Below are 15,304 nucleotides of genomic sequence, written 5' to 3'. Positions count from 1 at the left end.
GAACAGCTCTGAATCCTGCATTTTAGATATTTAAAATGAATGATAGAAATGATAGAAGTTTGCTTACAGTATGTGATGGTAAAAATGTATGTGGTGACTGTTAACCATCTTGTCATTATGTTTGTGCTGATCGTTCTATTAATAGTAATATGAAGACAATATTCCAAACAATGTACAAAAATACACAATATAACAAAAAAATTAAAATCAAAATCAATGAGCTTGTTAAAACTACACACAAACCAGAACAATATATCAACATTGGAGCTCAGCCAGACTGATATATCGTCCGATATTATCTGCTTATTGCAGATATATCATATCGGTGTATATGTCAGCAGATAAGTGACAATAAATTGCAGTAAAGAAATATAGCGTTGAAGTAATTTAGGCCTAGTCCACACATACACAGGTATTTTTTAAAAACTTAGCTTTTTCTATTCGTTTTGGCCTTTTCTCCACCCACAAACTGAGTTTTAGGTCACTGTAAACTGAGTTTTGGCCATGGTGAAGACTTACAGAAATGCTGTTTGTGTTTGTTAAAAACCAAAAACAGACTTTTTGGTTTGATATGTCAGTGTGTGTGCCGTTATCTCACTTTGTGAGGCGTCAGAAAATGAGGTGACAATTCTTGCATGGCCAAAATAGTGCTGGTAACAGGCTTACTAGCAGGACTTGCTACGTTTTACATTTTACACATACATGTACAGTTACTCTTCCATTGTATTGAGGAACGGAGGCGTCAGAATGCGTTACGGAGTTCACTGCTAATACAACACTGCCACTGCCCGCCTCAAACATCTCCGGTCTTGGATGAGACCGTCGGACTACTAGTTGGCAGGAAGTCTCCTGGTCACAGCTTTTTCTTCAGGCTTCTGATTGGGCAACATCTTCTTCTTCTTCTTCTTCTTTGTGCGACTGGGGTTATATGTTGGCTTGGTATGCTCTTGACAACTCTTCAATTGTGTGTTTTTGCGTTTGCATGTGGACGGAGATTTTTATCAACAGTGCATGTGTGGACGGAATTTCTTTTGAGAACGAACGGGGGAAAACTTTATACATTTTTAAAAATACCCGTGTTCCTCGCCACTGTTGCACCAAATGCTTGTTTATGGGAAATTGTTGGGTCTTTGTAAATTATAGAGTGTGGTCTAGACCTACTTTATCTGTAAAGTGTCTTGAGATAACTGTTATAATTTGATACTAGAATTCTAAATTGAACTGAACTGAATTTGTGTGGACTAGGCCTTAGAAAAAGTGCACCACCAGAGAGTGCTGACAAGATGACTTTTACACTTCAAAATGTCCCACTTGATATCTTGGTCATAATAAAAAAAATTATTCATTGTTTTTAATGTGAGGGATTCATATCAAGATTGTTTGTGTAGGTTTTGTGTGTGTGTGTGTTTTTTTTTTTTAAAGGATTTGGGTAAATAAACTTAATTGCCGGAAGTTAGAAGTTAGAAAACGACTGATACCACTCTCATACCTGTCCATTAGACACTAGCAACAGATCACTTCAATCACTGGCCGGGTTAACATAAGGTGTCATTTTAAAAGTTACCGCCCCCCTCAAAAAAATGACTTGGGTTTTGCTTTAAAACTACTTTTGGTAAAGTCACACAATTCCCAATGGGTGAAAACTTCAACTAAGTCATGCATAGTCTGGTTCAGTGTGAGGTATGTGGAACAGAGTTGTGTATTACATCGAAAAGCATCCAGCTATTTCTAAAAAGTCAGGGAGATGAACTTGATCTTGAGCCAAGTTTTCTCCTTTACAACCTGCCTGTGTCAGTGAACAGATACTGCAGCATAGATCACAAACACTCGCTTTACTCAAGAGCCCCTGAACCAACTCACTTGTTGGGTCTTACCCAGCGCCAGAAAGCACACACACTAAAGACACATCTTTAAGTTTTCATTTGTTTATTTTGTAAGTTGTTTAAGACTACTTCATGAATTGGCATTTCTTTAAACCAATCACAATCATAGCTGTCTGGATTTACCCTGCAGAGATCTGAGGAGCAGTTAACCGTAGTCCTCAGAAATCCACTAGAGGTTAGAACGCCAACACAAAGAAAGAGGAACATTTCTTCTGGCCAAAAATGAGGGACATTCGGCAGGACTTCCGGCAGCACCGGAACTATCCCGTAAATGAATCGTCTTCGATATAGACTAACTTTTTATTGACGCAGAAACAGCCTAAGATAATGTCACATTTCAAAATAAGAGAGGGTCCAGTATAATGGCTATGAACATCACTGATCATCACTCAATAATCACAGCAGGTTGTGAGAAGTGCGACTGCAGATAATTCAGAAAGACAACTTTCCTGCTCCTCGTCACACTATTAACAGGGCCGTGTTGAAGTATATGAAAACAGACAAGACATGCACTGCATTGCAGATCTACTCTGTCTGTTCCCCACTTCTCTTAAAGCACGACTCTAAACGGAGCACCGACAAACTGACACTGATTTACTAAATATAGTCTCTTACCCTATTAACAGATTAAAAGTTACTGCAAATAACACACACAATCATGCATGTGCACAAATAAACTTTGCAAGCAACCAGTCAGCAGCTCTGGCATTTTAAAGGCGAGTGAAAGGCATTTAATGGCAGACTGATTAGTGTTTTTTTCCTAGGTTTGTGGAAGACTTAGGTGCACGTATTTGGCAGGGGGTTTAGAGGTCCTCCCTTAAAAAAATGTGACAATGATTTTTAATAAAAAACATATGCAATTTCACATCATTTTGGACCATTATTATTACCATACGGTATCTGTGTCTAAAACGTTAGAAAAGCTAGAGCAGTAGGGCTGCACGATATGAGGAAAATATCTAATTGCGATTATTTTGACTAATTTTACTATTGCGATATGATTCACAATATTGGAGGTAATGATAATTTTTGTATCATTGTCATTTTCATTGAAAACTATTAATATTAAAAAAGTTAAAATTATTATAGTGCGATTTTTGCGAGGATCTGTACCAAACATAGATGTTTTCTTTAGTCTGTCGACTGGGACGTCTCTGCAGCACCACAATACTTGAATGGTTTGGTAACAAATATTGCACCCCCCCCCTTGCGATTTGGATATTGCACCAGTCCATATTGCGATATCAATTAACGTGCGATTGATTGTGCAGCCCTATAGAGCAGATGATAAATAAATAACACTCAAAAAGATTAAAACCAAAATTTGCTAAAGAAGTCCACAGGGACCAACTACAATCATTAGATCTGAGAAAATTCACGTACTTCGTTTTGATGCTAATATTGACTTTACATTCTTTCGGTTTAGGTTGTGCCCAAAATGGCTCGGGTGCTGCGCCAAGTCTTATAACTCCGGATTTCCACTGGATGCGGAATGGCTGCGTGCTCCGCCGTCCGTCAACACCCACCAGGTCCGGATTTGTTGCGGAACGGCTGCGGCCATGACTGACAGCTGAAGTCACGAGGACCCACGAGATCTCGCAAATTCACGTAGAATAGAACCACAAAACCAACACCAGTTAGTTTCCATCCAGAGGAGTAGAGAGGAAACAACTCTGTGCTGTGTTTTCAAGGTGTAGTGCAGGGAAATATGATCCGCCGTGAGCACGGTGTATTTTATTTAGAAAATTAACCGGATGTTTTATTTTGTTTCTGTGCTCAACTTCCTGTCCCGCACAGTCTGAATTGTGCTGAATTGCTGCGGAGCTCTCCGGCGTCCGGCAACAATAAAAGCTCTGGTATCTGCTCCGGAGGGCTGGGACCGCCGGAGCTGGGACGGAGTCAGAACGCAGCCGTTCTGCAGTCAGTGGAAATACATGGAAACCTATTGACTCCGCCGCCGTTTCGGAGCGGATCCGCAGCTGTTACGCATCCAGTGGAAATTGCCGGTAATGGTAGGGAAAACTCTGCTGGTAATTTAAGATCCACCTTCAGGTACTGTAGAGTAGTTAGTGTTCAGCAGTAAGTTACCAATTCCTATAAACTAAAAAATACAAAAAATGATATCTATATATTTCAACACAATGAATGTTTTTAGTTTAGCTTTGTTTTTTCTCAGTGTCTGCACAGAGTTGTGGCTTCTCTCATTGTGGTATGGTGAGGCTCAGCTTTTGCCCAGGACAGATGTCTTTTCAATCAAGCTGTACAACAGATGACTGACAGCTCTCATCTTCGCTTAGACATCCATATGAAGCCTTCAATGATCTGACTGAACAGTGGAGACGCCACTCACTGGGCTGTCATTAGTGTTTTCAGATTTCAAACTGGAATGACGTGGCAGCTGTTCTCCAAATGTCAAATTTCTACCACCAAATATTCATCACGAAAGGTTTCTTAATACGTCTCAGAGACAAAAAAAAATATGCCATGCAGTTGCAGAACTGTCCTTCATATAAGCTGGAGTATTTGCTCACAAGTTTCAAGAATTTCATCACCTAAACACTCTCCATACGTCAGTGATTGGCTGGAAATGTATCTACTGGGCAAACTGAGCTAGTAAAATATGGTCTGGCTTTGTGAGGCTTCATACTTATGTTTATTAAATTGTTCAGAGAACATCTCAGAGGGCTGTTCAGAGCCATGACAAAGAAGGCAATGAAAGAAACTAAAAGAAACCCCAAAATCAAGGTTTTAAGAGTGTAAGAAGTAAGAAAAAGCAGCAGTGAGGCTGACTTGAGCTAGAGCGGCTACAGGTTCAGTAAATCAGACGGAATGAGGTCATCATCTCCAACTATTCAAACCAATGCAAGAAAAGACAAACATCCTGCTCATCTTCTCTAACCTTACTTGATTTTTATAACTTCATAATAAGTAAAGGTAACAAACTGCATTTTTGTCCTACTTCCATTTATGTGCCTCTCAAAGTCTCTTATTGGCTTCAAATATGGATGTTTTGCTTATTTTCTCTTTCAGGATAACAGGACTGCAGTATTTGAAAATGAGGAAACGTCTTATGTGAGTAATTGCATTGATTATGTTCAACTTACTTATTTTTTGCCTAAGATTTTACAAAATGTTACAAAATGTATTTTATTACAATTCTGAAGATGTGAAATATGAAAGCTTGTTACAGATCAGTAACGCAACTAATCAACACATCTGTGAGGTTTTTGGTCCACACCTAAGAGGTAATTTGTTTGCTAATGCACCATAAACCATAAATAACATAAACTACTATTTACTAGGGCTGGGCGATATGACCTAAAAATAAAATCCCCGATTTTTTCCAAAAAAATCCGATTTAAGATTTAAATCGATTTTTTCTCCCCCTACTTAAAATCAATCTGCAGATGACAAAGAAATTGTTCAAAACAAGTTTTAACTTTATTTTGTTTTGACGCACACACACGCGCACACACACACATGGGGCATGTATACCATTATGATTATTCATGCCAATTTTGTGGAAATATAAATTGGTTTGAGTGTTTTCCCTTTTTTTGATGGGGGGGGGGCTATATATTCAACAACAAACAAACGGATGCGTGAGATAAAGCTGTTTTCACACATACAGGTAATTCACTTCTCGTTCCTCGCTAAAAGTTCAAATCATTTTAACGTTATTGCGCAACCTTGCCCCTATTTTCACCTGATGCTGAGTAACGTACATTAACACCCCATGGTCTCTTGAATGTAGCATACCTGTAGCAAGCTCCTTTGTAGTAACTAGCGGTAGAAACAAACGTCGAAGAGGAGCTCCGTGCTACAGAGCGGCGACTGCTAGTTGTTTAAGCCGCTACAGACCTCCATCACAGCTCGGTCGTATCAGCGACATTTAGTAGATGTGTTGAGCCGCAAAAGAGTTCCTCAACACCGCCTCTGGTGGCCCGCATGGTGGTCCTTTAGGTCAGCGGTAGCTGGTGGTTCAGTTATCCGAGAATAGGTGACTCTCAGCCGGGGACAGAGCACCGCGAGCTGCCGATCATTTCGGCGGAGATTACGGATAAGTAAGTAATGAAACTACTAGTTAAGAAAAGAATTAATGTTAGTCCCTGTCGCTGCCATGTTGTTTGTGTATCTCTATGGCAAACGCGCGGGGCGAGGGCTGAGCCCGTTCGGAGCTACGGGAGCCCAGAGGGGAGCGTCGGCGGATGTTAAGGAGAAAATCGATTTTCATTTAAACAAATCGACGTTAACTACACATTCGAGTTAATCGATAAAATCAATTTATCGCCCAGCCTTACTATTTACTGAACTATTTACAGCCTCTTCTTTCGTATGCAAGCTTCACTTAAACAGTACGATAATAATGTTAACTAGAATTACCGCCTTGCAGTTGTATGCTTCCGCCAACAAGGCAAGTTGCAGTTAACATCCACGTCTGTCTTGTCCAGACTTAGATATTATATGTAGTGAAGACTTTGAAGCTATTTAATAAAAAAAGGTACAGGATGTGTATTTTTCGGCGAAATGTGGATGCTTCACACACACATCTTCAACCAGGCAGCAAAGAAGATCTATTCAATCAGCCCAATTTTAAGATTAGTGTCACCAATTCAGTATCCAACCAAATGTCTCCCCTTCTGTTCTTTATATATAGTTATAGCGTTGAATAATGGGCAGAAAAGCATTTTTTTGCAGAACATCATGATGTCACAGAGAAGTTGACCTTTGACCTTTAGGAAATAAAATGTCATCATTTTATCCTATTAGACATTTGTGTAAAATCTTGTCATAATTAGCATATTCATTCTTGAGTTATGGTCAAACAAGTGGTGTGTGAGGTCCCAGTTCATCCGTGAGTCCAAGTGGACGTTTGTGCCAAATGTGAAGAGATTCCCTTAAAGCATTCCTGAGATATCGCGGTCATGAGAATGGGACAGACGTGAGCTCACAGTGACCATGGCCTTTGAACTTTGACCTCCCACGGACGGACAACCCGAAAACATGAGCGGCCACGGCTATCGCCGGCGTGGAGGCATAGTTAAAGATAAATTCTAGGTCATTTCCAGGTTCCAAGCAATTGACATACTGTACATTTGAAACACTTACTTGGGCAGATTTAAATTGACTTCAGTGGATATTTCCAAAAATAATCAATATATGGAAGTCCTGTAACAATTTAGGTGTAACCTCCCAAAGCAATATACCATATCTAGTCACAGAACCATATATTGTACAATGTGCAAAGAGTTGTGATAAATGTGAGGCTTTTTAATTTAAGTTTTTATAATACTGTATTTCACTCACTGTAGTCTTTATCGACAACGTTTCATTTATGGATTAGTTCAGGTGCAGCCGAAAATTCCACCCGATGTCCCTCATTTTTCAGCCAGATGTCCCTTACCACTTGCTTCCTTTGTGTTGTAATTTTAAACTCTGGTGGATTTGTGAGGACTATGGTTAACTGCTCCTCAGATCTCTGCAGGGTAAATCCAGACAGCTAGCTAGACTATCTGTCCAATCTGAGTTTTCTGTTGCACGACTAAAACTACTTTTGAACGTACACATGTTCCACCAAAACAAGTTCCTTCCTGAGGCTAGTTTGCAGAGGCGCCGTTGCTTCCCATGGGAGGCTTTAGCACCGCCCAAGACGACTGTGATTGGTTTAAAGAAATGCCAATTAACCAGAGCACATTATTCTCCCATCCAGGAATGCTGTGTGGACTAGACAGACCCTCCTCCGCAGTGCTGTGGAGGAAGGTCTGGCAAAGAGAGACTACACTCACTGTAATCCATAAACACACAGGTTCATTGGAAGCCTTAAGATGATCTGGTGAGCAAAATATGATAAGAAGCTACAAAATATCAAAGTGCTCGGGTGGGGGGACTGGACTGCAGCTTAGACAGAAAGGAACAAAATAATGTTGTCCAGGACCACAGATAAATTATCATAGTGTTTGGTGTGGCTGCTCAGAATACCCTGATAAAATTGATCTATAGCTCCAGGCATAAAAAAAGTAGTAGTGCTGATATGAGGTCACTTTCCTTCCTCCTGAGTCATTGCAAAGTGCAATATGTTCAAGCAGCCTGACCAGTGATCAGTGATCCTGTTGGGTCCCGTGTGTTTGATACTGTGTACTCCATCAGGATGGTGTGGATATCTTCGGATATCTGGCAAATCACACAAGACACTCATTCTATAATGCCTCATGGGCAGGATGCAAACAGCTCCTGGTGTCCTATCGTTCGTACCATGAGTGAATCATTTTTAGCACATGCTTAAGTGCCACTGGGAGTGTTTATTTTCTAGATGTGTATTCCTCCAGCGACGAGGAGGAGATGTATTTTCCTCTGTCCCATCTGCGTGCCTAGAACCATTAATACCCACAGTGTGATGAGATCGCCACTGAGGAGGCCAAATGCTTTTATACAGTATGGCTACGCAGAAAGCTACTCTCAAGTTAAAAGCGGGTGTGGTCTCGACTACGGAAATTAGGTTTGGTCCATTAAGTGCTGGAACTTAGTTAGCTGATTATAGATTTTCAAAGCTAATGAGATATAAACAAATATGTGTTTGCCTTTATTTACTTGCAATCAAAGGCTTACATCCATATATATATACTATATATATATAAAATTGTATAAAATAGTGTTGAGTTAAGAAATCACATTTTTTACTTATGTGATATGCCTATTATAACAGTTGCATAGAATATGAGGCTGGTGCATTATTCATGTTTGGTATTAGAACAGTGAAGCTGTATGTAGTACTGTATTTCAGGTGTTTTCAAAGTCTGACCCTGTAGGCCTCCCCTCAGACAAAACTGAGACAACTGGGCCACCCCCAACATTTTGGAAAATTTAAAATAATGCCGAATTCGCTATTATCACTTTCATTTTGCAATGTTCCCATGGATGTACAGACAGCTATCACTAAAGTACTATGATACTGAAGAAAACTTAAAAATGGGACAATTCTCAGGCATTCTCAGATATGACTGATTTATGACTTTGAAAAGGATTTTGACGGATTCTGACAAATATCGCAAATTTTGATGCAATTTGACCTAAAGCCTAAAGCCACCCCTCCCATAGGGTGACCAGACATCCTGTAAATTTCGGGACAGTCCTGAAATCCAAGCAGTTGTCCCGAATTCTGCCCTAATTGTCCCGAAAATTAGAGCAAAGTCTCAAGAGCAGACTCTCGACTAGTTATATTCTGATAGAACATTAAAAACTGTTCACGTGATTGAGTCGTCCTGCAGCCAGCTCCCGTCGGCTGCTCATTGGCTGCAACAGCACGTAGGCCCTAACACGCATTGCTATTTTTCATTCATTCATTGTTGAAATGGAGGCTCAGGCTGGTGTCCCGGGACCCGACGAACACGTAGCTAAAAAGCAAAAACGTCTCTGCAGGTACCGGGAGGACTGTTTAGGGAAATACCCCTGGATTACTGCAGTTTTACGTAATGCAAACAAAGCGTTTTGCAATGTATGGAAGTAGGAAGGAGTTTGCTATTTCACACGGGGGGGGAGTCAGACGTCAGGCTGCATGCTAGCAGCAAACTACATATAACTATAACAGCACAACTGTACAGACCAACATTTTGTGTTTGTTTTATTTGTTTCACAGTGACACTTGAGTTCATGATTTTAATGATTTTTTATTTGTATTTTTGGGTTTACATGACATACAGTTGAATTCCTGAATAAAAATAAAAAATCATTTTGGTGCGGAGCATGTTACCCCAACTCTCAACTCAACTCTCCTGCGCCCCCCTGGGGAGTCACAACTGACAGTTTGAAAACCTCTGGTGGATTTCATTTGTTTTACTAACTTCATATTTTGTTATTTTAGAAATGCAAATCCAAGATTAAAAATGAATTGCACAGAAAATAATAACTTTCCATCCATATAGGAACTCTGGTAACACAAAAAAAACCTGATCCCATTATCTATAGCAATAAAATAATCTTGATCTGTATTGTCTTAATACGACGGCACTATTTAACATGACAAACAAAATGTACTCAACCATCTAACCATTTACAAGATCTGAATCTCCGTTGTCACTGGTAGTGAGTGTTTAGCTTCACTAAGCCACACTGTGCCGCTCTGTAGAGATGCATTAAAATGCACCACGGGTACATTTCATCACACATACTTGTCAGGACAGCATGTCAGGGGCTATTTCCTCTTGGTAGCATGTGATGGGGCATCAAGCTCTGTCAGCAGTTAAGACCAATGTTAGATGGCATACAGGCATTAGCTCATAGTGTGCCAACCGCAACACACATGCACATACAGACTCACTTCTGAGGGTTTAGCTTGTTTGTTTTTTATATTTGAAAGGAGAAGACATAGCACTGAACTTACTGGCCTATCTTGTCACGGAACCATTAGGGCATCACTGCTGGAGCCACACAGCCAGTGAACCAGGATGGGAAACCATACGACTAGCCATAATCTGATACAGCAGATGACCAAACCACTCTGACAATACAAGACAGCCTCTATAAACTATTCTGTGTACATACTAAACTGGAGCAATTCAGGATGTTGTATAGATTATTGTATGTTGTCATTTTTGTTCTAGATTTTATACCACCTTCAAAAAAGTCAACTTTTTATAAAGTGTTTATAACTCTAAACTAACTACTGGCTTTACTGAAGGCAAATATTTAATTTACTAATGCTTTATAGAGTTAGTTAAAATTCAGTATAGTTTAGTTATATCCATTAACATGGTTTTGGGTTGCCAAGTTGTGAAAATTCATTTTGTCATGGTTGCTAAGTTAGTTTACAGAGCATCTGGAGCAAAAGGCATTTATTAACTTCTCGACATCTGACTGCAGACTGGATGGATTTTTGTCAAACCTCTATTGGCTTGGTATCATATACAACTGCTGACATGATGGCTTATAGGGAAGTGAGAACCCCATGATTAATATTAATGGACAAGTACAAATGCTTTTTTACCGAATTGGGTAAACGCCAGCCAAAGGGATTTTTCAAAAACTTTCAACCTGAAACTTCTTTATAATAGCTTATAAATGGGCTATAAAGCAAATATGATTAGTTAATCATAAATAATGCCATTAGTTACAACGTATTAATTCATTATAAAGGGTACCTTAGAATAAAATAGTCCCCAGATTATAATGAACTTAACCCTTTAGTATAAGACAACACTTTTCATTACTAGTGAAAATACTTTTTCATCTATTTTGGGTATAGTACTGGTAAAAGCAGTCCACAGAGGTCCACCAAAACTACATATGATTAAAAAAAAAAAAGGAAATGAGGATTTTTATACTACTTACCATGTTGACTTCTGACACCATGTCTATACTTGCCACGTCTATGCTCATGCCAACAGCAACCGGTGCACCTTAAAATACATAAAAGAAAGTTAACTATATATTATAATTAGCCTATAATAACTTTATTTATGTAGCACATTTAAAAGTAGAGTTTACAAAGTGCTTCGACGGACAAGCAAGGCACTATATGGGCGACTATAGAGTCATACAATGGGCAGGTAAAGAAACATCTCGGGGAGCCATGAGGATGAAACACACCAAATAAGGGACATACCTCCAAAGTCTGGCCGAAGACGAATATCATATCCTTTCAACAGTTTATCCACAGTCTCTTTGACGAAAGACATGTTCCCCGGTTCATTGACGCTGAAAGAGAAACGACAACAAGGATGGTAACTCTTTCGGAGGACGGACACCCACACCTGTGTCCGGTTTTAACCCCCCAGACACTCACCTCTGGGCACAGCACATCACTGCCACGACTAGCGGCAATGAAAGAATGTCAAAGAGCCCTGTTTTCTGGGGTCCCCACATCCCTTATGTGGTGTCTGGATGGATGGGTGCCGTCCAGCGTTCAACAAATGACTAAATGAAGGAGCCACGGTGCTCCCACTCCCGCCGAGCTCCGCTAAATCAGGTGAGACTCCTGCGTTAACATGCTTCATGAGGCAGAGATGTCAGACGTGCTCATTGCTGCCTGTGTTACGGCAGCGGAGCCGTAAAGCCTCAAACAGGCGGCTCCGTGTCTCCATCCTCCGGTTAGCAGCTCTCAGCTTCTCGCGGGTTAGCTCACTGTCACACTTGTAAAGATTGTTTGCCAAATATCCATTAACGCACTTGTTGCCAGGTATGATGATATAAATCCACCAGTCCTCTGTCCAAGGGAGCCGCATGCGTAAAATGCAGTATGTTGTCGCCCATGGTTCAAAACAATCCCTGACAGAGCCGGTTCATACCTTGTAGCTATCTCTGAGTTTGCAATATGACTCTTCATGTCAGTGTGCGCGGGGCTCTTGGTAATCATTAAAGCCCACGTGACAGACTGCATAAGCTTATTTTAAACGGTTGTGAACTATAAGTTCAGTCTCAGACAGAGCTCGGGAGTTTAATATATATATATACATATACATATATGTGCAGAGCCGAGGGGCGGGTAAGGTAGGAGGGCTGACACCTTGACAAAAATGCTATGTGTGTGCCATAATGAGATCTCCGTGTTTTATTTTGATGTCCCACCAGGGGGGCACTCAAGCGGCCCAAGTGTCTCTGTCAACCCAAGAAGCTCTCTGGTTGTCTGACAGGCGCCGCACATGCCACGTGGTGGTTGGCTCAGACATCCCTTTGAGCTCAAGTCCCACTCAGGTGTGACAAAAAGTAGTCAAAAATGAAGCATGCTTTTTTATTTAGCCTACTGCTTATAGGAAAACTACTGCTAATACTGGAATGCAACATACAATGAATTTCTTAAAATGAGACTATTTAGGCTACAGATGTAGGCTACAACTAAATCTTCCTCTAAATAAAAAGTTCAATTAGGTAAGGTTAGCTAAATGTTGGCTAACGTTAGCTAACTATTGCTCTTTTGTACAGTATAAAGGACATTATTGAGCCCTTTTCCTCTTCCCCACTGCCATACTACTGTTGGGCTACACAACGTTTTAGCAACACTTAACCTTACAGAGGCTCACTTTAAATCCAGATCAAGAAATTGTACATATTTTCTTTGGTCTAGAAGAGCCCAGGTGTGATGTAGGCTATAGTGATATAGAGAAGTCATCTGGCTACTATTGAAATGTTTTCAGATTTAAGAAATGGCAAAGATCAGTGGAAGATAGGCAAAAGGGGTTTTAAGGATACATGCATAATACCTGTTTTGCTATAGCATAGCATAGTATAATGTAGTATTGTATAGTAGCCTATTCATTTTTCATTTTGGTATAAAAACATTGTTGGGCCCACAGAAGACTCCTATTGGCTATAGATTTGCTCAAATCTACTCCTGATAAAATGTGCAAGTTGTTCTCATCATGTTGTAGTTTATTAATGGCAGCAGAAGTGAGAATGAATCTTTAGATCAGGTGTGAAATACTTTTGTTACATTCAATTTAAGTTGTTCCTGTGCAGAGAATGCTGGTATACTTTTTCTCAGTCTGAGCACTTTTTTTCAGTTTGCTACAGTATTCGCCATAGTGAAAGAAGTTCAATATCACTGCAGGGAATGAGTGTGTGTTTGACTCTTCCCAACAACATTATCCCATAGAGATAGACTCTAGTCTTTTGCTGCATTTCAGAATTAACACTCTTTCTACTCTTTTCTAGTACTTTTCACATAACTTCTTAGGGAGTGATTCTTACCTCGTATCATAGACGGTGTACAGCTTTTTGTTCCCATCGACAGCGTTCCTGTAAATACAAAAGAAGAAAGAATTACTTTCTGTGTCAAAACAGTGCTGACTTTGCCTGACTCGGGCTTTTTCCATGTACCATCTAAAGATTTGTTTCTGAACCCAGTTTTGAAACCACGCTGTCAGGAAACAGAAGCAGCAGAAGGCTTTCACATTGAGTCCAAATTTATAAAGATACTGCACTTTCACAAATAACTCTTTGCATTTGTTCTTATCTTTAAGATTTTAAAACAAATCCACCTCTATAACTGACTCAGTTGTGAGTGAGTTGACCCTAATCCCAGTGGAGACAAATGTAGAATGATAAAATATATTGTGGAGTTCTATCTGTGCTGCTGGGAGACGTGTGTGACATATTGTCTCCTCCTGCAATCTGGACCATTAACCAAAATAAAAAAGAAATCAGGACTTGTGTCCCACATAAGTCAGGCCTACAATAGGCTGCACTATGACACGTGAAAAAAAATAGATGGAGTGTATAAAAAGTAAGTTTACAAAAGGAAACACTACAAGGGATTTAAACCTTTTCTCTCACAATACCAATTCCTGTACCTAAAATCTGGATATCTGCCGTAAACAATCTGATCCCAGTCTCCTCTTTGTTGCAAATTCAAAATCCATAACACTACTTACTGCATGGGACTTATTGGAATCAATGTGATGTAATTTACTATCAGGGTGTAGCTGTAACACATCATTTCTTAAGTGGAGACTTTCAAAGATAATCTTTTTTTTTTTTTTTTTAGGTTTATGCCTGTTTTATTACTATTGTTTTGTCAGTTGTCAGTTACATTTTCACCATATTGTGACCTCAGGGCTGACATCACGCTCAACTCAGATGTACATGTAACAAAGACAGTTCATGCAGTAGGAGCTCAGCACGGCAAATACATGGAGCATGTATTACAGTACAGAAACCTGTATACTGTATACTGTAATGGGGATTGGTCACATACCTGAATCCCCTTAAAAAAGGACCAGCATCGGGGCCGAAACCAATCTGACATATTGGATCAGTGCATACCTACTCTCTACACATTTGTAAAATGGCTCAATTCCACCGTCCTTACTAGGGCTGCACAATATATCGGGTTTTTTAATCGTCATCGCGATATCAACTTGGGCAATAGGAAAGGCGACATATCGCTAAAGACAGTTTTTTTTTGTGATAGTTGAAAGTAAACTGCACTTTAAAATGTAACTGCGTCATTCTTTTTTGTAGCGCTGCCTTTTATATTCAATTCAATGTTCAATTTGTTCAACAAAAGAAAGTTGGAAATGTTTTCCTTTCATTTTTTTTTAATTTTGTTTTATTTTAACAGAATACTGACAGCAGCAGAAATGCAGAACTGAGTACACTTTAATTTCTGTATATTTATCACAAGTAATATCAGTATCGTGATGTTTTTATATATATATATATATATATATATATATATATATAGTCTTGACTGTACATTTTGGCAGAACAAGTTTTATACAGCACCATCGCATGCCATTTATAACCCTAAAACACAGTTAAAATAAAAAGTAAGAAGCCCACTGCATAACTGTAGTGGCTATTGTTTCTGTTGAACTCAAGCTTGTCGCAACATTACCCATCAAATACAGACTGGGAATATTTTGGCGCTATAGTTTGCTGATAAAGTATCATGAGAAGATCAAGCTTTTACGACGTTTATATTGTTGTAG

At 39.6% G+C, this 15,304-nt stretch overlaps 1 protein-coding gene across 3 annotated transcripts in view; it reads right to left on the bottom strand.

The window, feature by feature from the left end:
• gabrb3 (gamma-aminobutyric acid type A receptor subunit beta3) overlaps positions 1-15,304 on the bottom strand; it is a 67,510-nt gene that overhangs the window by 31,163 nt on the left and 21,043 nt on the right. For 2 of the 3 annotated variants that reach the window (XM_036006942.1, XM_036006940.1), the window contains exons 2-4: positions 13,563-13,610; positions 11,482-11,573; positions 11,208-11,275 (exon numbers count right to left, since the gene is read on the bottom strand). In XM_036006942.1, the coding sequence (XP_035862835.1) occupies positions 11,208-11,275; positions 11,482-11,573; positions 13,563-13,610 (208 nt within the window). Of the gene's footprint in view, positions 1-11,207; positions 11,276-11,481; positions 11,574-11,661; positions 12,285-13,562; positions 13,611-15,304 lie in introns of those variants that run through there. The other variant, XM_031309443.2, reaches the window with a different exon arrangement.

This window comes from Sander lucioperca, chromosome 11, assembly GCF_008315115.2.
Source record: "Sander lucioperca isolate FBNREF2018 chromosome 11, SLUC_FBN_1.2, whole genome shotgun sequence".
Classification (NCBI taxonomy): domain Eukaryota; kingdom Metazoa; phylum Chordata; class Actinopteri; order Perciformes; family Percidae; genus Sander; species Sander lucioperca.
Note: the sequence above shows the minus strand (reverse complement) of the source record. Positions and strands in the feature narration are given on the sequence as shown.